General features: G+C 40.0%; 1 protein-coding gene across 5 annotated transcripts in view; it reads right to left on the bottom strand.

The window, feature by feature from the left end:
* The window catches only part of ABLIM2 (actin binding LIM protein family member 2), a 123,384-nt gene that overhangs the window by 82,836 nt on the left and 14,189 nt on the right, over positions 1-26,359 (bottom strand). For all 5 annotated transcript variants that reach the window (XM_009285363.2, XM_019473687.1, XM_019473686.1 and 2 more), the window contains 3 exons: positions 15,124-15,307; positions 5,561-5,676; positions 554-680 (listed from right to left, as the gene is read on the bottom strand). In XM_009285363.2, the coding sequence (XP_009283638.1) occupies positions 554-680; positions 5,561-5,676; positions 15,124-15,307 (427 nt within the window). The remainder of the gene's footprint in view (positions 1-553; positions 681-5,560; positions 5,677-15,123; positions 15,308-26,359) is intronic.

The raw sequence follows: 26,359 nt of genomic DNA on the forward strand, positions 1-26,359 counted from the left end.
TCTGGGCCCGGCTGTCCAGCCAGTTTTTTACCCAGCGAAGAGTACACCCATCCAAGCCATGAGCAGCCAGTTTCTCCAGGAGAATGCTGTGGGAAACAGTGTGAAAGGCTTTATTAAAGTCTAGGTAGACAACATCCACAGCCTTTCCCTCATCCACTAAGCAGGTCATCTTGTGATACATACCTCCTTAATGAACTTTTTGAGAATATTTTTGCTAATGTGAAACACATGGAAAGGATAATTTCTGCTTGTTCACATTACAGCATCGCATAGAGCAAAGTCAAACATAGATAACTAAGGGCATACTCCACCCATTGCCTTTTTATAGCTTTGGCAAGTCCCATTCCAGGTAAATGGACAAATTCTACTTTTCTTAATTTGAATTTTTCTGCATTTAATGCAATTTAGATAATAATTTAGGTAATAATCTGTGATCTTTTATATATCTCCAAACACTGATAAACACAAACTAAAGGATATGCAACACTGGATTAATTATTTGATACTAAAGTAATGCTGAAAACGAGTGAAAATGCTCCGCCACTCAACTTACTTGCTGATGTACTCTGCATTCAGTAGCTTGCCACATGTATTGCACTTAAAACAGCCCAAATGCCAGTGTTTGTCCAAGGCAACCAATGACTGCCCATTTTTTATTTCTGAACCACAGCCCCCACAATCTGCAAGAGAAAAATCCAATATGAGTGAATCACACGCTTTAGATGGTCACGCAACAATACTGGTTACTGCAGCATGAGGATCCATTGGTGTCCTAGTAACAGCTTGTGCAGGCTCTAAAGCTTGCTGCTGGCTGCTCACTGATGGATGACAAGTGGTGCTGCCCTAATACTGTCCTAACATTGCTAGAAGACATGAATCATTCAGAGAAAAAAATAATGACTTAGGTTTCCTAGTGACTTAGGTTTTATTTTAATTCATATATACTGTGTTTAAAAGATACGAAGTTTTGCTGATTAAGTTTTCAAGCATCACAAAACAGCCCAATAAAATTAATAAAAAAAGACCTAAAAGTCGTGAGATTAAAACGAATGATTGAACCTTAATATTAGACTTTGCTTCTGGGTCTGAAAGCTCATAGTTCAAAATTCTTTTTGCAGCTGTGGAAAAAACTAAGCTGAAATTCTGATGTGAACTTCTGTAACCAGGAAAAATACACCAATACTTAAGTGGCATTACAAATTCCTGAGTAGTAGTGACATTGCAACATGTGAAAGTGATGGCTAGCTATATATTTATTACTTATAGAAATTCACTTACATATTTATTATTTATAGAAATTCATTTATATGAAGTTTTAAGGAAAATTAAATGCAAAACATGTCATAACTGAATAACATAAGCTAGGCTATGTTGGTTAAGCAGGCTAGACGTGAAGTAGCTATACTCCTCAGAAGAAGTAATTGAGGACAAGACTTTCGGGGGGTTTGGTTGCTTTTTTGTTTTTTTTTTCATGATGGATGCTTTTGGTTATGGTAGTAAAAGCCAAATCCACTCAGCTTCCCCACCAACAGTCCACCAGTGAGGGCTCTGTTTAGGGAAGCTACACTGACATGGGATTTGACCCTGGTTCTCTGTATCCTAAATGAATCCTCTGTTACCCTTATAGGGTCCAGCTCTCATTCACTCTTCACTTTCTACAGATTCTGATCTATGTATAATTTTCTTACAAAATGTTAAAATAGTTGGAATATGTGGAAAAATACGGACAAACATCGGTAATAAACTTATTCTAGTATCAATATCTCAGTAACCCTTCTAATCCTCCATATGATTGTATCTTCCATCTTATGTGAAAATATGGGGTTTTTTTAGGAATTCTTCATGTATACCAACAATTTGCTAGAGAAAAGACAAACCCTGAAAGACATCTGAAGAGTCATTTAGAGATGCCAGAAGAGGAAAAAAAAACCACAACAACGTCTTGCATGGAAGAGAATGATACACAAAAGCATTAAAAAAGATTTATCTAAGTTAGATAAAGTTACTAAGTTAGATAGAGTTACTAAGAAAGAACTTCAAACATAGGATCTCATTAAAAGATTTAAACAGTCCTCTTAAAAACTTTCTGATTTAAGATGCTATTTAGCTGGTTACATGACCCTAATGAGACGCTCTGTTAGTGCAATTGTAAATGTTTAATTTCTGAGCGCACAACAATAAAGGATAGTTCTTGTTTTCCTTTAGTGGATTTGGAATGGATTAAGGGAGTAATAATGTGTTTCTCTATATCACCCTGTAGAGCACCAATATGTGGAAACAAGCCCAGCACAAAAGCATGTCCACCACATATCAGAACATTTGAGTTTTGCTAATAAAAGAGAACATTTGGGTGTGTGCCTGGATTTAGTCCCACAAGATAATAAATACTGCAGTATCTATTCTTTAACTGCAATCAGAATTTTTCTGTGGTCTCCCCTATACCACGGGTTCATCTGGTAATCTAATTTAATCTCACTGCTTGAGGGTTTATTTCACAAACTTAATACAACACTGTGTGCTCAGATGTCATTCACCTTTCATCTGGTTTAAGCTTGGGTGAGCAGAAATGCACCATTTTGTGAGCTACTTTTTTTTATTCCTAACTGCTGTTTTCTCTGTTAAGTTCCAGATAATTAAAAACAAATATTGTGGTTGCTATGCCAACAGTGCCTATTGATGCAATGTCCTGTCTTGGATGCAGCATTGGTGACTCACCTAATTCCAACCAATAACTCTGCAGAACACATCAATTTGCTGCTACATGTTTATATTCTTCCCTGAGTACTCTTTCAACATCAACACTGCCACAAGAGGTTTTCACAGACAGCATTTTATAAAAGAAACAAAACAGGTAGCTAGGTATTTATACAATAATAAAAAAATCAAGGACTCAGGCAAAAAGCAAATATCTGACATTCTTCATTTCTTTCAAAAGTAATGCATAAAGGGGAAAACCAAACTGGGAGGATGAAAATAGGAGGACTGGTCAGAAGGGGCAGTGATGTTGGGAGCCCAATGAGTCCCAAGAGATCTCCTGAAAGCATTCTTGAGCTCAAGTCAGAGATAAATAGGCTGACAAGTAACATACATAGTATGTATCAGGCAGTTCTGAGCCAAGAGCAAAATCAGCGTAACAGCAGGTCAACATATTACTTGGTCCTTGACTCAGCTTGCTTGAAGTCACATGTTTTTGTGCACTACTGTTCTTTTATAAAAAGAATTGTTCGTTTAAAACATTAAGGTCTTTTCCAAGATGACTGTTGTTAGAACAAGGAGACACTTATGCCATTTATTGCTTTGTGTAATATGTAGCATAGCCATAGACAGCCATTCTGGACTTTCAACTTTCCAGTTCAACCAAGGTGTCTCTGACCGCTTGTTTATTCCTGAAACACTGCTTCTAGCCTAAGGATCAGTAAGTGCTTAGAAAACAGCTGTTATTACACATTGCTCTTTCACATATTACATATTAATCTGAATGTTTCCCAAATTCTTTATTTTTTTTAGATATTTGGTTAATTTTCTGTATATTGTCATTGGTCAGGCTCTGACATATCCTGCTACATATACATGCACGCGCCTCCATCTATTTGTGGCTGCAGTGCTTCCCATTGACCCATCAAAGCTCTATTCCCCACACCAAGGAGGGATTATACCATTGCTACCCAATTTCCCGAAGCCTGTGAGCTCTGCAGCTGCTGGGCTAGCTGGGTGCTGCATGTCACCGTGAAATCAGAAGATGCTGCCCTGCAACAGCACTGTAAGACAGTGGGGAAATGAAGTAAGAAAGAGCTAAGAATGGACATAGTCCACACAGGTAAGGAAGATATTTATCCGGGACAACATCATGGCACAATTTACTTGCAGACCAGATATGGACCTCAGTTTGCCCTTTAAGAAGCCATGGTATCTATCAGCTCACCCCCATCACGACATCATTTGAGAAGCAGAGCTGGTAAGTCTCAGGTGAAGATCAAATCAAATTATTTTAGAAGTCCAGTCTACAGTGAGGCAGATATACGGGTTTGAACCAAGACTCTTATCTGAATCCACTAAAACCTGTAGCAAGCAAGATTTCCTCCATTTCTAATGAGTTTTAAAGCAGACCTGTATTTGAGGTTTAAATACTCGCATCTGTTTGAGATTTTATTCAGGGAAAATCTAAGCTTTTGTTTTCCAAGGTCAGGTTTTGCTACAAAGACATGCTTCCAGTGCTCCTTCTCTTTGAGGCAAGTGGTTTGCTGAGGTTTGCAGGTACCCGTGCACTGGGGAGGCTTGGTGCAGCGACCTGAGAGAGCTGGGGAAATGCAACACCAGAAAAACTCTGTATGGTGGGTGTGCGTGTACAGAGAAAGGGAATGTAAGTACATTAAAGGATTCTGTATCACAGATAATCAAATGAAGTTGTTCTGTCAATACTCAACCAGGCAAATAATTTCCATTAAAGTCAAAGCCACTTTTCCCATATGACAAAGAGTCAAACAGATGATAGGCCGTTAAAGTATGGATGTGCAAATGCAGCCAGCCAAGATGGCTGAGGATGATCCACCTCTGGAATAAGTGACAAGAGAAAGCACCTAAGAGAGCAGGCCATCCCCTCCCCAAAAGAGAACAGCATTAGCAAGAGAGGAATCAGCATAGTGTCTCTCACTGCATTCATACAGCAGCTTTTGCTGACAAACTGGAAAAAGGGGATGGTGAAAACTTCTGTAAAGAGAGAGATGTGGGGAAAAACAAAGAAAAAAGAAAAAAAGGAGACATTTCTCCCTGAGGTGAGCTGGATTCCTTATAGACAAAGAACAATCTATTGGGTCTTTCCTCAGCCATGCCGAATCCAGCTCGATGCGATATAATAGTCATTAAAAATATTTCTTTGCTGTTTAATTTAATTGCTGTTGATGTTTAACTCCATATAGGCGGTGGGTGAATGTTGAAGCATGGCAGCTCTCCTCGTGAACAAATCAGCAGAGGAACAGAGTTCAGAGCAACAATGCCACTCTATGATCTGCTGCAAAAAACGTGTTATGAAAAGACCACATTTCTTCTCTGCAGTGTTTGTATCTTCTGATAATACACAATAGTATTGAGGTCAAGGCAAATGTCCCTCTGGTCACGTTGCATACATTAACCCTTCCTGTGTAGTATTTAGCCATGCAGCCGTGTCACTGATATTTTCTGAAGCAGCGCTGGAACCACTTACAAATGATTAAATATCACGTTGGATTTTATTTTAGCTGGAGTTGGACTAAATCCTCAAAAATATTAACGTCTAGATTACGCTTTTCTCCAAATAATTTGAGTTACTCCATTTTTAATCAAATATTCTGGGAGGTTCTGTGTATTGTTAACCCTATAAGGGCACCATTTGTGTTTCTTTTTAATATCAGACTTCTCGGAAAACTGCCATATACTTTTTCACATGACTACACTGTATTTCTTGACACCTTTTAAGTAGCATAGTGGTAAAAATTCCAGTTAAACATGTCGGCGTAAAATTGTGTTCTTTAAACTTGTGCAGACTAAGAAGTACCAACAGAAAAGAGCAGAAACCCCTACTTACTTCGCAGGTTCTGTACGGGGAAAGAGCCGGTGCTGCTGGAAGGGGGCAGGGAACATTTCTGGCAGATGCACTCCTTCCCATTAAAAGTTACCCGGTCACCCGCAGGGAAAGGCAGCCTGCAACAGAGGGGAAAAAAGCATACAGGTTACAGTCTCATGCCTTTATAAAAATTTAATATCTTCCCTTAAAGGAACTGATTATTACTCTGGTTTTTCTCTACTTGCCTAGTTCTCATTCACGATTTTTCAGCCACTTGGAGGCTAAAGTATTGAAGGGACATATCAAACAGACAATTGCAAACGCAGACATTACAGCTACTTAGAAAAAAAATAATATATAAAGATACAAAAACACACTGAGCACTCAAGTCCAAATCCTTGTGTATCTAAGAAATGTAGTATCAGCTACAGATACTATCAGATCACTAATAGGATCAGTTACAGAATGAAAATAAAATTGGCATTACAGGAAGTACAGGCAAATACAGCTGTTTTTATGTTGTTAAAATGCTGCATGAGAGTGAGGACTTTCATACATTAAAAAAACAGCACTTGTCCTCCCAACTTTGATCATATCAAAGTCCTTCTCTTAATCTGTATGCTCAGAAAGCAAACGTCAGTGAACTCTCACAGGAGAAAATATATCCCAGTTATAAAACCAAAAGTGGCTACATTACTTGTTTGCTCTACTCAACAACAGCTCTCCTTACACTTAATTAAATCCTTCCTTTTTATCAACGTCCTTAAAACAAAAAGCTTTCCACCATGAACTTTCTTGTCTGGGCACAGAAACTGCTGAGGTTTTTTTCTCTAAGAGGACCAGATGGACAAATCACTTCATAATGCAGCAAAGGATGGTGAGGATTTAGAAACACATTTCACTCCACCAAAGCTCATGTCTGACTAAATTCCAAGTGAGCTATCAAAATATGGCTTAAGTGGGGCACAAACATAATGCAAGCCTTCTGCCTCATGGTGAAGTCCGTCTGATGAGATGATTTCACTAACATTTCATTAAAACTCTGCCTGACATTCCCCCACAAACACTATCAAATTCATACCAATTGAGAGGTTGTCTTCACTACAAAAGCTACACGGATACTTCTTGCTAAGCATAAATATTATTTTGCTCCCTAAACTCCCAAGAGTGGCTTATTCTACATTTGTGTTTCATTTAAAAGTAAATTTTTATTACTTAAAAAGAGAACAAAAGCAATGCTGTCCTTTGTTTCTAAATAACGTTACTAAAATCTATTTTAAATCAGCTAAATAAGTGTTCAACGCTGTCATCCATTTTGGACCATAGGCAATACTTTAAAAATTATGAGGATACATGGAGTTTAAATATTGTTATATCTTTGGATATCTGGCAATGAATTCTGCTTTTCAACTGTTTTTTTTTTCCTTCATTAATGACTTAATACTCCAAATACTTTCTACCTTCTTACTTACCTAAACTTAAGCTAAGGAAAAATATTTTATGGAAATAGCCTTTAAAATTGTCCTGCTCTTTGACACAACTAAATGTTCCATGCGTGATTCTGGTACAAACAGGCCCAACACCATGTTAGTACAGATCCAGGAGTCCTAAATTTCCACGTGTTCAAGCGAGGATTTTCTACCGTGACTTTTACTCGATAACCTGATCAGAAGAAGACAACACTGCCTCTAGTATAACAGACAGGATGTGATGGAGCCACACTGCTCCAGTGAGCAGCAGGTCTGTCCCGTCTTGCAGCAATCCAACAGCAGCAAGCTCCTGTGTTATGTATATATATATATAAAACAAAAGTTCTTTTTAGGTCATAACTGTTATTTGCAATGGATTTTTATACTGCTTAAAGTCACGGAGCCTTCTAATATATGGAATAATAAAAGGGTTTCATGAACATCACAGAACAGTTGAGGTTGGAAAGGACCTCTGGACATGAACACACATTCATTTGAATAAAAAGTACCAAATGTGATACACTTCTATATAGATAATAAAAATTAATGACTAATTACCAAAACCTGTCTTAACAATGGAGTGATATAATTCAAATGCCGTCCTAGTTTTCTACTGCCAATGTGAAAGACACCATTTAATCATGCTTTCATTTTAATAAAATGTTACAAAATCAAGTCTAGAACTAAGCACTATTGATTGACCTGGAAAGGCAGAAGCCAAGGAATTTCAACTGTTCCAGAACTGAGACAAGAACTTGTAACTGACCTCGTGTGTGTTTTTAGGAAGACATCTCATCTTGATTTACAGACACCCATATATTTATTACGACCACTGGTAATCTATTTTGAATTAAACCCCCACAAAAATGGTAACCTGCTCCGCAGATACAATCACACAACTACACTGCCATACAACTATCACAATATCTTTCATTCTTATGCATAGTTGCATGCCCTGGGCAGGATATTACCATCAAGTATGGTTTGCCATACTCTTTATGGGGAACAAGACTGGGACTCAGCCAATGACCCAGCTGGACTCTCGTGAGAGGTCTCAGTAAAACAGCAGGCTTTGCACCGTTAATAATCCTGGAGATGGTGACGTCCTCGAAGCCATGAATGATTCACTGCTCTGAAGAAGTACTGTGACTACTGAGCATTCTTGTATCTAGTATATTAGGAGCAGAAGCCAGAGGCAAAGTTAATATTTTTTTTGCCTCAATGATTTACCTAACAAAAATCCAGCTGAACTTCCAGCTGAACACAGAAGCCCATCTAAAACAGATGCACCAAGTATCAAGTAAAGTAGAAGCAGAGACCATTCACTTTGAATTGGCTCAGCTACATCAGGCAATTAAACAATCTGAAAGAAAATATAGTTAAAACTTAGAGAGGAATAGGATAATTGACCTCTTACAGCACAAGACAGAGCCAGATAGATGACACCCACAAATCATGCCAAAGCTCACGGGCACCACAGCATGCCACAGAGCCTCCTTTGGGGTGAGCGTGTGTGGAGGCTTTCCTACCCCACAAACTATCTTACTTGGTCTATCTTCTGAAAGTAACTATTCACTGTGCCCTTCCGTTCAGAGGGGAGAGGGCAAAAATTTCACTTCTCTATTAAGTTTCTCCACGTCTGCAAGATACCCTGCTCTACAAAAGCAGGGAAATCCTCCTTGGAAGTTGTCTGCCCAAAGGTACAGGCGGATGTTTCCTTCCCTCACTGGTCTTCTAAACTTGTAATTAGGTCTTAGCGTTTGCTTCACTATTTTGTTCATTGGGAGTCCAGAATTCATACACAACACATTTGCCAGTATTTCTGTAACATCTGACCTCTCCCTTTCACAAGCAGTCCTACTCGAGGATTTCAACGCTGGTACGAGTGAAGGCACAACAGAAGGTGGTAACAGTCAATTAACGACGTTTCAGTTTCTGAGCTCTTTAACTTGTGAGCAGGACTATACATAGCATTGTAGGTTAAGAGCAGCGTATCTGCCTTCGAATATAATGACATCTCACAACCAGTCACCCACTGAACATTGCTAGCTATGGGTTTTAATTAGCTACTTATCCTTTTAAAAATATTCAGTGTGATTTTCACAGTTGGATAATCTATTTTTAAAATGAGAATTAAGAGCATCTTTAAAGCAGCTCTCTGAAATGACTTGTAAGATTTTAATACATCTTCTATGATTCATTTCCCAGTGAATTTTGTTTTATCCACCTGCCTACAATATTTGTAAACCCAGAAACAACTGGAGCTGACCAATAAAATTATATTGTAAAACATCAAACCACCACCAGCCTAATCCAGGGTAACTGTGTGCTGACACTGAAAGCTCTGGACCTGGTCTCGTCCTTCTCTGCACCATGCCTCAACCTATGCAGCTGTGGGCAGGTCATTCAAGTTTTCTGGGCCAAAAGAAAATATTAAATTTTTTTCAGAGCAGACGGATGGCATTCTGTTCTTTAAGTTGCTGATCTGACTCTGTGGCTGAACAGTCAACTAAATTTGATATAGGAAAATTAACAGAAGCATATGGTCAGGGATGTGAGGAGAGCAGATCTATCCATTTCAGTAGCAGCCTGCAGTTACACTGGGTCAGGTGTAATGTCAGACTGCAACCTGAGGACCCACAGGATCAAATTCTTCTTTAACTTGTACCTGGTACAATCACATCCCTTAAGGTTGCTCCATAGAGAGAAATTTGACCCAGGATGTTAAACCTGATTAGACAAAGTGAGCGTTACTTTCTATCTACTGCCTTCATAAATACCAACAAGGGCAAATGCTAAGTCCTGCACCCAGGGAGGAATAACCCCGTGCACCTTGGGGGTCAATCAGCTGGAAAGCATAAAAAGATGTAGGGGTCCCGGTGGACACCAAGTTGAACATGAGTCAGCAGAGTGTCCCTGTGGTAAAGGCAGCCAACTGCATACTGGGCTGCATTAGTGTAGTCAGCAGGTCCAGGAAAGTGATCTTTCCCTCTGTTCATCATTTGAGAGACTGCATCTGGAGCAGTGTGTACCATTTTGGGCTCCTCAGGACAAGATTTACTGGAGGGAGACCAGTGGAGGTGGCTAGGTCCAGAGCTGGAGCGCAGGACGCATGAGCACTGAAGGAGATGGACTTGTTCAGCCTTAAAACGCTCAGAGGAGATTTTACTGCTGTTTAAAACTACCTGATGACATGTATATGAAATTGGAGCCAGGTTCTTGCCAGAAGCATAGAGTGAAAGGACAAGAGGCAGCAGACATAAGCTGGAACGTGGGAAATGCCAACTCAATATAAGGAGAAAAAAAACCTACCATGAGCATGCTCAAATACTGGAACAGGCTGTCCAGAAAGTCTGTGGGATCTCCATCCTTGGAGGTATTTAAAATGTGACCGGACAATGCCCTCAGCAGCCTGCTCGAACTGGACTTGCCTTGAGCCAGGGGCTGAACCACAGGACCTCCAGAGGTCCCATCTCCATCTTACATGACTCTAGGGCTATAGGCATGCTCCATGCGTAAACCTGAAGAGCGGGATAGCGAGACTCCTTTGTTCAGGAAGCACCATATATTGATAAATGTATTTGTTTTAGAATCAAAATGCCAAGAAGAACATTCAGTCTGATTTCAAAACGTTGGCCTCAACATCCAGATGAAGAAGCCTGCTTCATAAGATGCTTTAAGAAGCACCCCGTACTGCTTAAGTGGGAACCAATCTCTTTCAAAATTCAGCAGCACTAAAAAAGTGAGCAATTAAAAAGGTTTAGCATATATGAAAAGTCTGACATAATTGCTACGTTCCAGAACAAACTGAATTTTAACTTCTCATTTTCAATATTGTCTTAATTTCTTAAGACACATACACAAAAGCCCACAGCTTCTTTCTAGAAATAGCAGTGTTGTATGTAAGACTATAAAACCCTTTGTTAAAAAAAAAAAAAGTTTTTAGTTTTCTGAATTTTTCTATTCAACTGCCTGGCCACAGCGATTACTTTCTTGAAGATAACAGAAATACAAATGGATTGAGAGAGGTTTTAGATCTGGATTTGGCACAAAAACCCTTGAAGAGTATGTAACTGCCTCTTGCCCCTCCACCATTTTTCACCTCTGCATGGCACATATTCAACTTCTGTCAATATGCTGTTTCAAGACAAAGGTTTCTAAATTCAGACAAAATACTGAACTCAGATATCCAAATTCTGTAAAGCAAACATGTACCTGTTTGGTTATTAACCTGGAACGTACATCCTAATTTATCCCCCCAGCTAAGTAAGAGTCAAATTGTCCTCCTCTCTTCATCATTTACATGTCACAAAAAGCTGTATTTTCCCAAGCTTTAATTATAAGAATACTGAAATTAAAGGGAAAATTATTGTATACATTCCTCCAACTGGGTGAATAAACAACACCCGCAACTTTACCAGTTACATTAACCCTTAAAACAAAATCCCAGATTTTTGATACCCTATGCACACACAGCACATCAGTAACGTTGAAATCAAATATAGAGTCTTTGTATAGTACAACCTTATGCAGACCATACATCTTACATATGTATGGTCTGCCTAGATGTATTAATACATTTATGTAACGTATTATCACACTAAGACTTCTCCTGAAAACTCTGTTTTCCAAAGTATTATCACAGGTATGATTACCCACTGCTTTTTGAAAGACTCAATTTCCTGCCCTTTCCCTACATAAGATACTCCTGGGAGCCTTACAGTCCTGTCTCTGACAGCCATACAAGAGCTGCGTGCACAATTTCAATAAAACTCAGCTTCTACTGATACAGATAGCCTTAATTTTCTCCCTCTTTCTATTTCACTTTTACAAACACGTGAACCTTTTGGAGGAAATGTCTTTGGCAGCTCTCTGGAGGACACAGCCCCTTCCAGTTAATGAAACTGTAAGAATAAGATTGCTCACCCACTTCCTGGGAATTCAGAGTAAGCAGTTAGTCCGCAACGTTTTTCAATCTATGTTGTTATTCTTCTACTCATTCCTAGTTTTAGGCATTATCATCATCAAACACAACAGTAAAAAACGGTTTCACTGGTCTATAAGCAGCACTGGAAGAAGAAGGGGCTAAACCCTCAATCTTTACACCAGCAGAGCAATCATGCAATTAAAACCTGAATTTGTTTAAGAGCCAACTGGTCAATGCAAGATAGAGAGAAACAATCACATAGGACGATACATTATACTGTACTTTTAATAGTCAGTTTTTCTCTGACTACTAATTCATTTTTTCACACTTTGACGTGTGGCAGCCCAGGGCAATAGCATCTGAGTCCCAAGGCGTGCCCAGGGATGAGTTGGGTTTCTGACAGACAAGCTTTTTCCAGAGGCCAGCAGCTTATCACCATGGTGCAGAGGGCACCAAGGAATACAGCTCTTTTCTGTGACACTGGGCCACGTGGCTTTCAAAAGTAGCAATACCAGGAGCTCCAGAAAACGAATGGACTTGTGTTACTGGCTTTTTCCCATTGCTCCAGCTAGCTGTATGCACATTAGATTTTCCCACTGATTTTACCATCTGAAGCAATATACACTTCCCACCAGTTTCTATTCAAATCTTATCTTCTCTGAAAATAAGAAAAAAAGGAGTTGCTACTGTGACTGGTTTACTACTCAATGCAGGAACAGTTTAAAAGTGTTACTTCAGAGCTACAGAAATACAGATTATAAAAGTGCTCGTTTAAAGCTCTTAACAATCCTGCACCACTCCGCAGACCCTTGTCACAAGCGTGAAGTGCCTTCTGCTGCCAGCATTTTCCTGCTGAAGTTGGTAAGAGCCTTGCTTGGTTTCCATTAGAGCAGGATCAGCCCCACTGTCAGGCAGTCACCACCTCTCAAGTTCACACCGTTCTGGAAGTCAGATTACTAACAGAGCACCCACATTAAAGTCCGGCTGTAAAAGGCAATGTCAGATGAAGTTTGCGTGATCAGCCAACTGCCACAGATAGCATGCTTTTGGCCCATTATTTAAAGTTTCTGCCCATGTGTAAGAAATGAGGACACAAATGGTACTCCTGACTCTTCCCACCAAAGAAAATGCCAAGGTAGAGGGCTTTACAATCCTGTACCTCAAATCAAATGGCTCTATTTTTTTGCCTTTTAATACTATTTTTTTAAACCAAAAAAAAAAAGTTCTTTTTTCTGCTTAAACCACATGTATTTACAGTCTACCCACCTTATTTTTACTGAGGATATCACTCAATAAAATAAATGCTGATGATGTTTAGATAGGACACGCTTTCCCATAAAAGACATAAATTATGTCTGGCTTGCAAAGACCGGGGTAATTGAAGCAATGCTGATTTAAAGCAGTTGAGGACCTGGTCCAGTGTTTTTACTATAAACAGATGACAGAATTCTTCTGTTGCTCTGCACCACAAGTCAGTGTTACGACCCCCCTGGGAGACACTAATTGAAGCCTGCTAGTCAGCAGGGCATTAGCTGGCTCTGATGAAGACAACATGAATTTGTGTGTCCTTCTAAGGAAAGCAACGGAAGCAAATCTGGGTTTTTCTACTAAAGTTTTAGATAGCAGCAATTAGAAACTTCGTCAGTGAAACAGCTTTTAATCCAACTATTTAGTTATACAGAAGGTTAGGGAACATCTCTGAATTTATTTTTTTCAATATGAAATACTATTGTATCAGGAACTTCATTTTTAAAAGCTTTAGCATGTCTTCAGTAAACATATTTGTAACATGTTCTAGTGAGTATTTTCACTGTATTGCAATTCAGCTCACCTGAATTTTTAGGTACCTAACAATAAGTTGTTTAGTCATATGGAAAATGGTTCTGAATTTCCAGGGAAACAAGACAAATTGTACCACCAAGCTCCAAACTAACAGCTGAAGGACTGGCTAAATACAGCAAGAGGTTAGTATATCCATGGCCTGACTGAAACCTAAGTTAGGTACCAAGCTGCTAAGTACAGTAACAGACAGGTAAATAATTCATGCCTCAATGCTAAACCCTAATGGTGTGGCTGAGGATACAAACACATTTAGCAGGAAAACGGATTCAACCAGTTTTTCTTTTTCTCTTAAATGAAGAAGTACCTCACTTTACAGAAGGTACTAGTGCTAAGAAGACAGGTACCAATAATTAGCTGTGCTCATCTGCGGAAGAGCTGTAATACCGACAGGCTGCAGGCCAAGAGCATGTGCAGCCAGCACATTGAATGTGGGGTTACTATTCCTGTACTGCTAAAGGCTCTAGTTTAGCAGAAACATTATTACAGCATTTCTGTTTGCTCCAAACTGCTGTAACAGTGCATTTCCTGAAGGTTCGGTGGACTTAAAAGTTTATTCCTGAAGTCTTCAACAGATTTGTTTGCGCTATTTCCACAGAAGAGGTTTAAGATGCAGGTCAAATGGACATCAATGATTTGTACTGCAGAGCCTGCAAACATCCCCACCAACACTGGGTCGCAACATCGCATGTACCCACATGGGAAATGATCCCACTGAACTCCACCAGGCAGTTGGGGGTGCGGGGAAACCTTGTGTGCTGTGTCACTTGTCACCTCCACGGCTGCTGAAGACCCTTGGTGAAATCCAACACGTATGTGTTTCTGAGTCCAGGACCTTTCTGTCCTATTTTAAATGACTATTGGAGTTTCTGGGAAGCAGCACTGTGAAACTTCGGTTTAAATCTATTAATACGGTATCCACCCGGCTCACCGAAGACTCAGCCACTGGCATTTGAATCCTTTGTAACTTTAGTCAACAAAAGACAAAATAGCAGACACCGGAGAAATAAAGCAACGTTCGCGGCTAAAGGTCTGACAGTAGAGGCAGGGGGAGGGTTTTAAGTACATTGAAAACCTCACTTAAGGTCTGACAGTAGAGGCAGTGGCAGTTTCTCAAGTACTTTGAAAAACCTCACATTAAGATACCATAAAACAGAAAAAGCATTTGAAACAAAAAGAGGCACTCAGAATTTGCTTTTTTTTTTTTAAAGTTCTGCTACATTTTAAGGAGTCGATAATAGAAAACAGAACTATTTTTTTTTCCATGTATAGGCTGTAAGTTTGAATGCCTGGCATTCATCTTTCAAAATCTAGTTTTTAAATGAAACAACTTCATGCAGAAAACATACCTGCAGACAGCACACACAAAACAGTCTGGGTGATAGGTTTTGCCCAGTGCTGAGACCACTTCTCCCTCAATGAATTCATCACAACTGAAGCACCGTGTGCCATAGAGTCTCTGGTAGTCCAAAGTACAGATGTAGTCTCCCTGTCTCACAAAAAATCCTCCTTGAGCCAGGTCACATCCACAAGCTGCAGAAGAGAAAAGGCAAACTCAGAAAGCTGGAAAAGCAAAGCTCACTCTCTAAGACGATGCTGATTTTTCACCTATGATCAGTATGGTTCCTAGTGGAGTATTTAAGCACTTCAGTATATGGGCTTAAGATCACAGAACAGTTTTGCATCTGAAAAACACTACTTCTATAGTAAATTACATCAGTGATGTAATTTTGTACACTAATAGTTTGGATTTATTCCCTGTAAAAATATTAACCTCAGTGCAGAGGCTGCTAGTACACCATTAAGTCTTTAGGAGTTGAGTTCAGGGCTAGCATATACAACACCCGTCACATTTAATAGGTTAAAGGAAACGCATAAAGGATATAAACCTTCAAAATCTAAAGCACCAATGTTACAAAAAAAGGTCTCTGCAAGATTACAATTGTCTGATATTCCTCCTGGACAGAAAAGTGGTTAAAATACTGCCCCCTCTAAACATGGGGTCTGATGCACATGACAACTGCTGTAAACATCCACAAGTTTATAAAGATCCTTTTTTTAAATCAGATCTTACATTTACCTGATAAACGTCACTCACCAAGCATGAATTGGAGGGATCTCTAGAACCATCTGCTCCTGGCAAAAGCAGAGTTTTCAATCCTATCTGTCGATTTATATTTTTTAAGCTAAATCTGTAGGAAGGGGTTAAAGTTGATTAACCAAAGGCTTGTGAGACTTTCCAGGGGCTTTCTCCATTGCACCAGGGATGGAGCTAGGCTGGCATTTTGAGAACATTTAAGTTGGGAAAGGAGAGATACAACAGTCTGGCTGAAGTCATACAGAAGTAGACAGAGATGTAGAAGATGATCCTCGTCCATATTGACCAGGATCTTTGAAAACAGACTTGAAATAATTTACAAGGAGAACTGGAATTCAAAATGGTGATTCTGCTGCTGGGCTGACTACTACTACTCTAAGTCACAGCATCACACTTGTTACTACGTACTTCTGCTCCTGGGGATGTGCATGTAGGGAAGCCCTTCCAGCAGCAAACGGTGCTTACAGTCAAACGAGGCTGAAGAGATGACCACAGCAGTGTCACTCCTCGCATGCAGCAAACAGAAGAAGAGTGGGCATGCTGCTTACCAAATTTGGGTTGCATGTACAAAACACTGCAGAGCTGCTCAGTGCCTTGGTCCCAAAATAGCAGAGGCACCTAAACGTTTCAAGTTCAAGACTGAGATTTCTGCTTAGGTACCTGAAAGTCCACAGGCACTTTGGTTTTCAAACGTAAAGCCTCCCAACTCACACCAAAGCCTGTTTGCAATGCCAGAATCAGTCATCTTGCATCTGAACTATGAGAAATGAGTCCAGCAGGCATGCTCAAGGCACAAAATAACACATAATCACAGCACAGAAACCCCAAGAAAGCATAGGATCCTGAACATTTGTTCAAAACCACATCCAATCACCTGCTCTTTTTTTATCATCTTTCTTAGTAGTTAGAGACCGCAGCACAGGAGGCCTGGGCTCAAGGCGCTCTTTAAACCCTGAGTGGGCATTTAAATCCTGATCTTTCTCCCTGGAGATGGCCCCAACCACTAAGTGAGAGAAAACAAAAATCATGCTGAAACTGTATTCGCATATGACCAAGAACTGAAGAAACATGGGTTAATTAAACTTTCTTATAAGTCAAAATAATTCCAATTATATTGCATTTGTCATGGACAACAACTATTGGTTAGATGATTTATCTTGCAATACATTGTTCATTTGCTTTATCTCACAGGCTTAACACATTTGCTTTAACATTTTTCTTTCTCGCCCTTGCTTTAATTTTTACTAAGGACATGCTTTTTGAACAGACTTTTCAAAAATATGGCATGACTTGCTGAATATTATGAGTTTCTTTCAGTCTATCTATTTCAACTGGGTACATACTGGTGTGACAGAAGCACAAATCAACTATGGATTTAAGATGCTGCTGCACAGCATGCTGAGCTGATACTAATGATGCACTACAGCAGTTCTAAATTGTATCACAGTGTGTTTAAACTTGCAGAGTGGATCATAAGAGAAAAAACTTAAAGGACATAACTGGGTTTCTGAAGTGAGCAGAGAGGGGTTACATCCCTATAGAATATTTCTTTATGCCAGTAGTGGCACATCTTACTGCAGCGCACCTGAACAAAGCCACCAAGAACCATTTTGAGCTACAGGGCAGGCGCTGACCTATGCATTTTGGTCTGTGCCATCCAAAAGGGACTTAAAGCTGGGCTTCCATAACAAGGGGAAGATGAAGAGTTGATAGTGCACCCACGAACTATCTCCCACTGCTCTGTTGTGCACTCTTGCCACTACTCACCTGCTAAAATGAGCAGTAAGCACAAGCAATTCTATATGTTTTCACTGATGACATGGGTCCTTAAGGGAGGCCACACAGGCCCTGTCTCACTGCTAACAGGGCCCCGGTGCTGAGGTTCGGGGCAGGTGGGGCCAGCAACAGCCCCATCACGGGTGTTTGACGGGACCCTGTCTCACCGTGAAGGTGTCTGCCTTTCTTTCTGCTGTCACCGAGGTTACAATTACTATGGCTTGTTGTGTATTAGTCCAAAGGAGTTTGCACTAGTGCACTTAATCCTGGCTTCTCAGGAAACCCTGCAGTGAAACTGTTTACCCAAAGACAGCCAGATAAACAAGATATTTGGACTTCAAAATAAAAGCTGAGCTTGGCATCATCTACCCAGGCCCCTCTCTGCATTGCCATCACTTCAGCCTCCCTGTGCATAAAGAGTGGCTGAATTCAGTAAGGAGGAACACAAATTGCTCCATCAAGCACAGGCAAGCGTGAGCAGAGCACGCGTTCATTTGAAAAGCAGAATGAAGATTAAGAATTGTTTTCTACCTAACTTGTGCTAATACCTGTTACTGTACTTTGCAATTAATATTAACGGATTCAGCCTGACAGTCATAGCAGGTATGCTGCAAGTGAACTCCATGCCGAAGTAATGGGTTCTTCTAGTGGCTTCTGCTACACACCACACTAGGGTGACATTCATACAAGAAATTAAGTAGACCATGAGAAGGAAAAACAACTTACCAACATACTTGCTCCGCAATACAGAGCTATTTCAAGATACACGACTTTCTAGATAAACCAAGTGCTGTAAATCACACCTACCTGTAGCTCTAGAGCAATAGATAGGACAGAAAAAAATAACAGGGTAAGATTGTAATTAGGTAATTGGCCAAGGTGGAGATGACAGTGGTTTGTGAAGAAGGGGAAAGCACAGCCTCAAGGAAGGATATTAGTACAGCTGATTAATGACTATGGGATATGCCAATAGGAATAATGTTGTTGCTACAACAACGCAGACCCATGGCAATGAAGTGCACTAATGACCCAAAGCCCATAGGCACTATCGGTGCAGAGCAGGATCCGGATTGAAGGGGAGCTGGATACCTTGAGACATGGAGAAGGGATTTACTTTAAATGCACAAGGTGAAATGTCTTCCCTTCAAACAGGAGCAACAAAAAAAATTCCCTTCTGAGTGGCAGAAGGAAAGAAAGACTTACAAATACTGGCAATCACAGGACAACTACAAGTCATTAAGGTTTTGAAGGAATAAGTATGAACACTCTGGGCCAAGCAGGTCCCACAGAGCTAGCTAGTACTAAAGACAGTATACCTTGTGAGCACACAGGGTATATCTTGCTCAGTTATTTTCACAAAAAACTGATTCACAGAAGAACAGGGCTATCAGGATGACATAAAGAATAAAAGCCTATTTTAAGAGACAAGCAGAGCTTGGCTTGTTTAGCATAACAAAAAAAAAAACCAACCACCTTAGGAAACAACTAATATCTCAACACACATCTGAGGTTTAAACAGAGCGAGTTAAAGAAAAGATGAAGAGCTATTTAAACCCAATGAGAATGTTACCACAAGAACAAGTGAGGAAACCCTGGCCATGAATAATGGAGGCTGCAAATTAGGGCAAGTGTTTCTAACCATCACAGGAAAGAGGTTGTGGAACAGCATCCCAGTAAGAAGGAAAAAAGATGGAAAAAAAGGCCTCAGATCTCTATAGCTTTGGAATGAAGTCTGAGCAATATTAAAAAGCCATTATGAGATACGGTTAAAATATTAGCTTAAAAAGACTATCTTTTAAAGGATAATGAGAGAGAGATCACAAAACCATAAAAAGTATCAAATGTGAAACAAGCTTGGATGAAATAAGAAAAAAAATTGGTTTTTTTTAAATTTCTTAGTGTTTGAGTACCTTAAACCCAATACCATCCATAAAATATCAACATTTGAAAATACAGTTCTTCCATTTAATGCTTATAGTTAATTAAACAGATGCATCTGTCTTCCTCCATAAAATCATCACTTAGCAAACATTACAACATAACAAATACCTAACAGTTTTATTTAACTGTTCCCTGATACTGCATGAAATTTCAAGTCCTTGAATTCTATGGTTACAGTGGAAAATGCATGGGAAATAAGGAAAGAAGCTCTTTCTTTTTCACCGACAGTACTACTTTCTATGTAATATAGTAGAAGAAATAAACTGACATATACATAGGTTATAGTATAAATTTATTTGGAACCAATTAGATCCGTAACAAATTGAATTGAGACTAGTGGCTAACATGCTTATTCTTCTTCTGAGATTTGATAACCTCTTCCGCTCAGCAAGGCTATTAGATCTCCTGAGGTATGTCAGTATGACTACTGATTCAGTTTAGTGCGAGAACATTTTTGTGGCAGAGGATTGTAATTTTCTTGAATATTTCTTTTATAAAGGCAAGCAGCTTTTATGTCGCTAAAAACATAACTTGTGAAGATTTTAGCTGAAGCAAACTTACACGTGCCACACTAAAGAAAAATATTTTTTTCATTACAGCTTTTAAATGAACACAGGCTTTTCATGCAAAAATGTTAGATACATTGTAAAATATTTCTTCAGAGAAAAAAGCTGGGATGAAAAGATTTCAAACAGGCTTAGCCATCACACAAGTTTTATCTGTATCAGTGATACTGGTTTGTAGTGTTTTAGCATTCCAAGAAGTTTCAAAAATCATTTGTATCAGACCTTGATGCCACATTTGGCCCCTTAATCTCAATTCTTGTCAATGGTCATTAGTTCTTCTAGAGTTCCCTCCAAACTGATTAACTATAAGCAAAACTCCTAAGAAAGAGAGTCCATTAATGAATTTTTTGGCACAGAAAACTGAGCAGGGTGGGCTTTTGGCCTTTCTTTTCATCTTGTTTTGGCATATGCCCATAATAGAGACCACGTAAGTGACAGTTCACAGAGGTGCTACCCTCTGCAAAGTCTTTCTATTTATTCATGAATGAAGAAAAATCTAGCTCATGAGTGAATCTTGGGCACAGGAGAGAGTCCGTCCTCTTACCCACCAACTCTGCAGGCTGGAGGAACTCACAGCTTTTCCAAAATCCAAATCCTCCTCCCCTGCTCTTCACACATCTCCATCACCAGCTATGCTCCACCAGCCACAACTCGAGTCACGAACCCTCACATGCTCCCGCACTCTTTGAACCATCTGATTTAACTCGATGCCCAGCTGACCAGAGGAGAACACAGGGATTCCAGTTAAATACTTGCTTGGATATTAAAATAGTCCCAATTTAAAGCTGAGAAGAGCAGCTCTGAGAACAGACCCATTAGCCATCCCTCGGGTGAGACGCTGTGCCCCTTGCCTGTTACTTACATGGACAGAGACACTGCCCAGCCAAGATGATCCTGCACACCTGCAGAGACAAGAAATCAGGGAAAGGAAAGCTGGAGGAAGTCTAGGGAGCATGTTTGAAGGCAACTACCAGATCTTACTCTCCTAGGATAGGAAATCAGCATTATGTCACAGATCCACTCCTACCCAACACTTGTCATCCAAAATGAGTATCTGGAGGTAGGGTTATTTAAAACCTAGAAACAGTTTCCAACCATTATTGAAGTTCATCTCAGTGAAACGAGAAAAGCACTGCAAACACAGCAGTTATGATAACGAAGAGACTAACACTGAGTAACTCAGCTGCTTGTCTTGGTATTACCCTGCATACCAAGGCGATGCCCTATCCTGAACAGTTACGAGCTTTAGAAGTAATTTTTAAGTAGTGCATAAGTGTTTGTCTCCTCTTACGGTATTGGGCAGCAAGCCAGTACCTGGACGTGCTATGGGACTTGAGATGGAAGATATCCACACCAGGAGGGTCCCTCAGAATGGTTTCTCTGAGAACTCAGTAATCCCACTCATTAAGATGGTTTGCAGTTATCTGACACCAAAATACTTCATATAGATCTGAGGGGTTCCTCTACTTGCTTAGAAACAGGCTACTTTCTTCCCCAGCCCGGTATCTGTAACAGCACCTGGAGCACTGTCATTTATACTGTGTGATTTCACAGTCAATCCAACTCCATAATTCTTTATTGCCTACAGCCTATAAAAATAAATAGCAGCAATAGCAATTAATTAATGCACTTTAAGAATGTTGCTATCCCACTATTGTATGTCATCAGTATTCCATTCACACTGTACGAATATAAAATGCATCTCTATTTTTCTTGCTGGTAAATGAGCCTACTGAAAGTAGATTAATTTTCTGGCTGTGCGCTGGGCCTGAAAATCAGCTGTGTACTGAAGGGCTCGGAGGATGCTACGTTCGCTGTGCTGCTGTACACTACAGCAGGTTGTAACAGTAAAATGCACTGGTCGTCTTGTCATCCAAACAGTGCCGTTTTGCTTTCAGCCTGCCAGACAATCAAGCGTTTTGCTTATCAACCTGCAACTGCATGTATGAAGTCTATTTTTTCCCCTCATTTGTTGCCTGATGTAAGCATCCAGGCGTGAACCCAGCACAGGAGACAGAGGCAGAGACCCTGAAAATGAAAGAAGGAACAAAGACCTGACCCATCCATAACGTTGTTACAGAGAAAACAAGAAAAAGATCTCTGCTTGCTCATAAAAGGTTTCTTCCTCAGCACTAGTCCATTTCTAGCATTTTCCTCCATCTCCGAGATGGACGCTGGTGGCTGACTACGATCCCAAGAATGACACGTAGTATGTTGTTGACATAATTCTCTTTTGGCAGCTAAACTGCATGTCTTCATACACCATTGATGCAGTCTGGGAGCCCATTCTCCAAAAGCCCATGATTATATCTGGAACGTTTCTCCTGGCCACTGTGCCTGTGAGAAGCAATAGCAACCACCTGGTAAAATTCCACCGCCACAGCTTTGACTTAACTTCAAACTGACCTGCAATTAATTTGAAGCAGTCTAAGCCCGTTTCCAGAAGATAACTGTCACTGTGATAGTCCTTCTGGTGCGGATGAGTCCAGGTAAACTTTTCACGAAGGTTTTGGGGAAGTCTTCCCCAGCTGGAAGTTTGCTGACATGCAAAGTCTGCATGGGAATATCATCTCTCTCACCCTCTTGGACAATTCACACCTGAAACTTCTGTCTATAGGTGAGGCAGCAGCAAGACAGAAGGAACCTTGCAATGGTATATAATCCATATAATCCAATCACTCTTCTAGGCAGGAGTGATTATATCTAAGTCTTTCCACGCAGATGTCTGTGAAATCAAGAATACTCAAGCTTGTCAGTCACTGGCAGCATTTTAGCTATAATATCTGAAATACCAGCTATAATCTCAAGGACTGGAATCTCACCTTATTTTGTTACAGTCCGGGGTAAACAAAAATAGGAGTATGCAGCACCAGGGAAGTCTGGGGCAGACCTGCTGGCCCCTTCCCCAGCTCCCAACCAGGAACTCCAGGAAGACAGACAGTTCTGCCAGAGGAAAACCGTACCAACTTTCTGGAGTGGGTAAGATACAGAGAACTGTGGGCAATATCTTATCCGTCTTACAACACTTCACTATGCATGTGTAGCATTGATAAAGCTTTAAAGGATACAACATACAACACATCTACACTAGCTCTCAGGCTAGACTGGCCACGATACCCATAAATTAATTTGTGGAGTACACATTTCAGTGCAAGAAAACCCACAGAGATTCAGAACGCTCTTATGAGACTGACAAAACATTAACGACTCAGGTGTACTAATTAAAATGAAGGAGAGTTTGGGGAGTTTCCTGTGCACTATGTAACTTGACTCCTGTAATTTATGGAACTACACGTCTAGTAATTTTGCATTAGAAAGTACATTTCCATTTTTTATTTCCCTTCTGGAAAGTAGAATTCCCCAGTAGCTTAAAGATAGTGTTACTGCCCTATAAAAGCTCTCCTATAGTGTTATGGTGAGAGAGATCCTCACAGCACTACATACGTGGCTGTTCCAAGCTACTGCAACAACCCCCAGGGAAACTGGAAAAGTTGTCTGGTTTATATTAATTTATTATTTTAAGGAATCAATCTGGTTATTTAAAATTTACAAGTATGCTAAAGAGATTTAAGAAACAGAATAATGTGCTTTAATCCATTTTCAGCCTAATAGCATCTTAAGTGTTTATGATAAAATACTGCTGTCATTTGCCAGACTAATTAAAACAGTTTGCCCTTTTTTTTTTAATTAAAACATGTAAAGCAACAACATTAAATATTTTCTGATTTTTCATAATGATGCTTTGGGTGCTAGTTACAGGTTTGCAAATTAAGTTCTTGCTCTGACTATGCACAGATATGGCAGATGGTCTCGTGTTAATGAGTCGCAGAAAGCAGGAGGTGGAATAACACCACTGTGGCAGTGATGAATTTTATGCGACAACTCTCTCTGGGCCTCCATGCAGGCTTCACATCACCTTACTGCATCGAAATGCCCAGTAACCACTCCAGCGTGCTGGCTGTATCCCCACTGCATCCCCACATGAAAGGGCACGATACAGACAGAAAGTTCCCGTGCATAAAGGCATTCTTGCACTGACATTTTTTGCGTGGGGAAAAACTTTACCCTAAGAAGAGAACTTGAGTAATTCAAAAGAATTACAGGCTCTTCACGGGGGTGACACTATCTAATGTGGGCTGAAATTATGTATGCTCAAAACTGCCTTATCTGAGTAATAACTTTACTGCCTGCAAAGCTTACGTTTCCATCCAAAACTTTATCTAACGAACATCAGGCATCATTTTTAAATGCATTCAGTTTTGTCCCGGTTCTACTTTGATTTCAACCAGGGTGAGTTTTACTCCTCTCCGTTTATTTGGTGTCTTTGTCTAAATCTACCTCAGCATTCCCAGCACAGTTAAGCACCTCTCCCAGGTAGCTCTGCCCAGTGAGGAACCAGGCCTCTGCCATGCAAACATCTTCTGCATGTGGCTGTATCTGTAGTTTGGATCGTCCCCCAGAAATTTCAGCAATTACTTCTTTGAAAATCCTATCCATGTTTTTAATGAGCACTTAACTTTCTAGCATAACTTCTCAGTCTTTGGATTAGAAGGATATAAATAAGGAGAAAAACAAGGCAATAAAAAAGACTAAAGAAAACTGTATTTGTCTATTAGTAAGAAAGTAAAGCAGGGGTATATGTAATATCCTGGGTATAAAGACTAGAGTAAGCATGTATAGCTTTACTATGCCCTAAAAACCTAAAACCCCAGAAACTTCGTGTCTTTCAATGAGATAAATCAAGCTAGAAACCCGAAATAACAGAAGCTTGGCTTCCTGTGGTGGATAGACGGATAACCTTTATTGAAATGTTAGGAAGATATTCCTTTACCGATACTCTTAACCGTGATTCCTCCCCTGTCCCTTTCCCACACTTTACTAATATTATGTAAATTCATGAAAGATATTCTTAAAAAAATTCATCAGATGAAACACATGCAATGCAGCAGAAAGTTCTTCATGAATCCAAAGAAAGGTTGCAACTAACAAGGATGTGATCAAAACAACAGAAAAATTAATTATTACTTCATGACTCTGAGAGTTCACTGATGAAAATTTTTTTCACGCTTTAATTATTGAGTTACTTTTAGAAAGTTAGTGATTAATGATTTTAAAAGTTTAAGTTTAAAAATCTCAAAACCACAACGCAGACCCATTGGCCACTGCATTAAATCCCTTTTGCACAGGCAAAAGTGATTATAATTGTCATTATTATCATTATTTCAATTAAATGAAATATTAAGCTAACGTGACATTGGTAAGTCAGCCCCAAACCCACCATACTGTCCAAGCCAGACTCTGAGAGTATTGCGTCGAAAACGTAGTTTTTCCTATTATACTGAGCTAATATAATCCAGGACTGCAAACTCCTACAGCACTTGGGAAGCAATGGGCACGCTGCTGAGAGCGCCTGATGAACAAGAGCCCCTATGCTGCATCCCCAGTGCCTAAGATACCACACATGCCATCAGTCGCTACTGCTTGGCCAAAAGCTGGGGCTCAGAAATCTTACTGGTGAGCTTCATGTAAATGACTCCCATTCCGAAACGTGAAACCCCGTAGCTATGTTCAAACGCGAGTCCCTCAGATTACACCGCATAGCTTTTAACATATTTATATCCTAGCAGATGCATTTGATCTAACAAACAAATCGCTCCTATTACCAAGTTACTTGATGTTTTTAACCTTTTCACTGAATATTCTGTGTTAGCCCTTCCCATTAACATGACTTCACAATAAATGATATAACTCTGGGCTGTGTTGTATATTCTACTGAAAAAATGGTATAAAAGTGATATACCCAGCCCAGGGCTTTTTCACAATTCCCAGGAAACTGTAGTGCCACAAGATCAGAAACGCTGACCCACAGAAACACATACCCAACTCTAGCTGAAGATGTGATATGTTCTAACAGGTTAATTAAACAAATAGATGAAAATTCATGGGGAAAAAAGTATACTTGAAACCGCTAGCTGTGCCAGCATGGAAGACTGCACGTGCTGCATCCATAGCAAGACAGCAATCCAGGGAATTTTGATTAGGGGTAAAACAAGACAGACACATACATAGTGAAGCTGCTTGTATTGGGTTTGCATGGCAAGGTTTTGGTAGCAGAGGGGCTACGGGGTGGGCTTCTATCAGAAGCTGCTAGAAGCTTCCCCCATGTCTGACAGAGCCAGTTCCAGCCGGCTCCAAGACAGACTC

The sequence above is a fragment of the Aptenodytes forsteri genome, unplaced genomic scaffold, assembly GCF_000699145.1.
Source record: "Aptenodytes forsteri isolate BGI_AS27 unplaced genomic scaffold, ASM69914v1 Scaffold88, whole genome shotgun sequence".
Lineage (NCBI taxonomy): Eukaryota > Metazoa > Chordata > Aves > Sphenisciformes > Spheniscidae > Aptenodytes > Aptenodytes forsteri.